This window comes from Phalaenopsis equestris, unplaced genomic scaffold, assembly GCF_001263595.1.
Source record: "Phalaenopsis equestris unplaced genomic scaffold, ASM126359v1 Scaffold000096, whole genome shotgun sequence".
NCBI classification, from domain to species: domain Eukaryota; kingdom Viridiplantae; phylum Streptophyta; class Magnoliopsida; order Asparagales; family Orchidaceae; genus Phalaenopsis; species Phalaenopsis equestris.
In genome coordinates this window covers 462,835-466,447 of record NW_018164538.1, presented here as the reverse complement: position 1 = coordinate 466,447, position 3,613 = coordinate 462,835, and the positions used below count along the sequence as shown (strand labels likewise).

At 34.5% G+C, this 3,613-nt stretch overlaps 2 protein-coding genes across 4 annotated transcripts in view; both read right to left on the bottom strand.

Annotated features, from left to right (window-relative positions):
• LOC110020391 (probable serine/threonine-protein kinase PIX13) lies at positions 1-2,983 on the bottom strand. 3 transcript variants are annotated; one of them, XM_020718481.1, is made up of 5 exons: positions 2,676-2,983; positions 1,791-1,923; positions 1,011-1,153; positions 792-915; positions 1-524 (listed from the first exon to the last, which is right to left on the bottom strand). In XM_020718481.1, the coding sequence occupies exons 1-5, from the start codon at positions 2,733-2,735 to the stop codon at positions 148-150; spliced, it is 837 nt and encodes a 278-aa protein (XP_020574140.1). In that variant the 5' UTR covers positions 2,736-2,983; the 3' UTR covers positions 1-147. The 3 variants fall into 3 exon arrangements, with proteins under 3 accessions (XP_020574140.1, XP_020574138.1, XP_020574139.1); XM_020718479.1 differs by having other exon boundaries at positions 1,056-1,153; positions 2,676-2,813; XM_020718480.1 differs by having other exon boundaries at positions 1,791-1,904; positions 2,676-2,745.
• LOC110020398 overlaps positions 2,935-3,613 on the bottom strand; it is a 29,794-nt gene continuing 29,115 nt past the window's right edge. Inside the window, exon 5 of the mRNA XM_020718486.1 lies at positions 2,935-3,004. Coding sequence (XP_020574145.1) covers positions 2,935-3,004 — 70 coding nt within the window. The remainder of the gene's footprint in view (positions 3,005-3,613) is intronic.

The window sequence follows — 3,613 nt, the reverse complement described above, 5'->3', positions numbered from 1 at the left end:
ATGCAGAGGTGTAAAGCATCCAAGTGTTATTTATATAAATATGAAGCTTCAGCATGAATTATGTAAATACATAAGAATTGTGTGCAATGTGTGTAAATTTGACTTCGATCTAAAATGAAAAAACCAACCAGGTTTTGAACTGGCCTTTTATCTATCAACATTGCTGGTGGTCGAGGATGCCAATGAGTTATGCTCTCTTCCCTCTCTTAATCTCCCTTTTGTAGATTCAATATGCTCTAGAGTTTCCACCACTTCCACCATGGAGGGGCGGGACTTTGGCTCCACTTCGAGGCACTTTAGAATGAGTTGTGCAACCTTAAATGCAGCCTTTGATGGGTACTGTCCCTCGAGCCGTTGGTCAACAAGGCGGCACAACTTTCTCCGATCGGAGAGTAATGGCTTAGCCCAAGTAACCAAATTGTGTTGGTCGCTACGTCGGCTCAAGTCTAGTGCCCTCAAGCCGGACAGCATTTCTAGCAACACTACACCAAATCCATAGACATCACTTTTAACATATAGATGGCCTGAAAATTACAAGGGGAATTAAGTTTACCAAGGCTGTTCTTGGTTCAAAACAAATTGTGAAGTTGTAATGTTATTGGGGCATTTACATACATAGGGCACAATTCTTATTATAGTTATTTTTTAAATGAGCCGACTCAGTAGCTAATGAGCCAAGTCAAGGCTAGCTTGAGGTTGGCTTACTAGCTCATCGAGCTCAACTAATGAGTCGGTTTGGCTCAGTTACACCCTCGTGGGAGTGCATACATAAGAGCATTATTAAAATGTACCAGTTGAAACATATTCTGGTGCTGCATATCCATAGGTACCCATTACTCGAGTGGTAACATGGGTGTCACCACCCGTTGGTCCATGCTTTGCCAGCCCAAAGTCTGAGAGTTTTGGATTATAGTTCTGATGAAGAAAGATGGTGATTAGTTCAATCTTGAGAGCACAAATAACATAAAATTTGAGATCTAGAAGGTTGTAAAGGAAGAAAGCAGTATTACTGAGTCAAGAAGGATGTTAGAAGCCTTGAAATCTCTATATATTACATGTTTTTCTGATGAATGCAGAAAAGCGAGACCTCGAGCAGCTCCTATCACAATCTTCAGTCTTAAGCTCCATGAAAGTGGCTCAAAAGCCGAACCTCCTTTATAAATAATAGAGTGATCATTACCTTACTGCGCATAAAAAATTCAGAAGGGAAATTTACATACATAACCACACAATTCTTATGCATTTACATATCTAACACCTGAAGTTTGACATTTACATTTATAACATTTTGGTGTCATAAAGCTATACATGAAAAAGTATATTTCACTTTTAAAATTTTAGTGATAATGGTATGTATAATGTGATGTCAATGATTTGAGTGTTATAAATATGAAAATTTAAATGTTAGATCTGTAAATATATAAGAATTGTGCGGTTTGTGTGAAAATGACACTGTAAAGAAAGGTGGCTAATGTTGGGGACGCCAAGAAGAAGACAGATAAAAGTACCTGAACAGTAAGCGTTAAGATTAAGAACATTCTGTTATCTTCTTAATTATGACCTTAGACATTAATAAACTTTATGTTTACCAAAATATCATGATAAAAGGAATAGGATTTATAAATAAATAATAAGAATACCCCAAGTTACAAGCTGAGTGAGAAAGAAGACAATTGCAGGAGATAATTACTTTGCAGAATAACTTTAGCTCTAGAGTTTGCAAAACAATCACTGAAAAAGTATTATTTGTGTAATTCTGAGAAAGTTTTAGATATTGATGTGGCACTTACTTCTGAAGAGGTGATTCTCTAAGCTTCCTTTGGGCATGAATTCATAAACAAGGAGAAGGTCCTCCTCCCAGCAATAGCCCAAAAGCTTCACGAGGTTGGGATGAGATAGTCTTCCTAAGAAGTTAACTTCAGACTGTAATCAACATTAACAAAAGATAAACATAAATCAAAATAACTGGCCGTTTGGATGCAATAAAACATGAATAAAGTTAAGAAACACCAGCCACATGTTAAGTTCTAATTACAGACCTTATGATAGCTTATATAAAAAAAGAAGATTTACAAGCATACCACTCAATTCTTATGTATTTATATATCATGTAACACCTAAACTTCAATTTTTACATGATATCAAAGATTTGAATGGTACAAATGTTAAGAAAAATGTAAGTGTTTTTTACGTAAATACAGAAGAATTGGGTAGTGGTATATGCATGTAAAATGTCCCCAAAAAATTTCCTTTTTTTTAAATAAAGATTTCAGTAAAGATAAGTATTGTTACCAGATTTTATCACTTGGAAGATGCAGTAAATAATTGTATCAACAAATGAATAAAAATAAGAGTAAACTCTACATACTTAAATTCACATCTTGAACAAGCAAAAAATAATGTTATCTTGTTGAAATTTGTATCTTGTTTAGAGTCCTAATTCTAACTAGGAAATATAGAAGTAGCCTATGGAATTATTTTTAAGCCCAAGTATTTAATGAATAGAACGAGCTTTTCAAGAGCAATTACTTCTTTATATCTGATACAAATTCTGCAAAAAAATAACTTGCATCAAATAGAATGAGAAGCATATAAGCAGATAATACAAAGCTAAAAGCCAATATTATACTTGAAAAGGTATCTCATTTTCAAAAACAAATTACTTGAATCATTACCTGCCATTCTTCGAAACCTTGCTTGCTCTCAGATTTCAGCTTTTTAACAGCGACCACCATGCCAGCTCCACACTTGGCAGGACTCAAGGTTTTCTCATCAAGCCATCCCTTATAAACTTTTCCAAACCCTCCTTCTCCAAGAACTGTATCAGGCTTAAAATTATTAGTGGCGCTCTTCAATTCAGCCAACGTAAAGATTTTAAGATTTGAATCCCCAAGAGTGGGTTCCTTTGGATCATCTCCATTGTTTATGAAGTGCTCATTTGTGTTGCTTGAGGTGCTTGACGGCTTTGTAAAGAAGCAGCTGGCTGAGCTCGCAGTTGAGTTCCCTAGTATGATAGGAGAAAAGGGAAAATAAGAAAAGAAATCCAATTAGGGTTGCAGGAATTTGAAGTTCATGGGGGATTTTTAATAGCCCATTTTAGACATGATTTTAAGTCAGATTTTGTTTCAATCGCCCAAAATATAATTTCATCAACTCTGAATCCTACTATTTTGATAGATTTTGATTGATTAAAATCAAGATTTGTCATAATGTTTGGTAGATTTCTGGATATCCATCTCACATGATCCTAAGTTCTGAAACAAACAGCCGTGCAATTTATCAGAATTTAATCCTTTCGAAGATGTTTGAGTAGAAGTAAGATTTAATAAATCTTATGAATTCAAATATAGTCAGGTTAGAGAAGATTAAAACCTGAAGAACTAGTAAGCAGAACAGCTGTTAAATTTTGTTAAATTCTGATTAATTATTTGTTATTTATATCATAATTTAAAGTTTATGAGAGGGAAAAATCCCCTGAACTTATTTGATCCTCTGAATGATAAGATATAACCAATAATGGAGCTAAAATGGGAGAACTGTAAAATTTAAAGTCCCTCAAATTCTGTTGTTAGGATTCAAGCTGAATCTTGCTCGTGTCCTGCCAAAAATAGTA

Coding starts and splice junctions, on each gene's coding strand:
- LOC110020391 (XM_020718481.1), bottom strand. CDS start 2,735: ATGGTGGTCGCTGTTAAAAAGCTGAAATCTGAGAGCAAGCAAGGTTTC. Junction 1,924..2,675: donor AAGGTTTCGAAGAATGGCAG/GTAATGATTCAA, acceptor TGTTGATTACAG/TCTGAAGTTAACTTCTTAGG. Junction 916..1,010: donor CTAACATCCTTCTTGACTCA/GTAATACTGCTT, acceptor TTTCTTCATCAG/AACTATAATCCAAAACTCTC.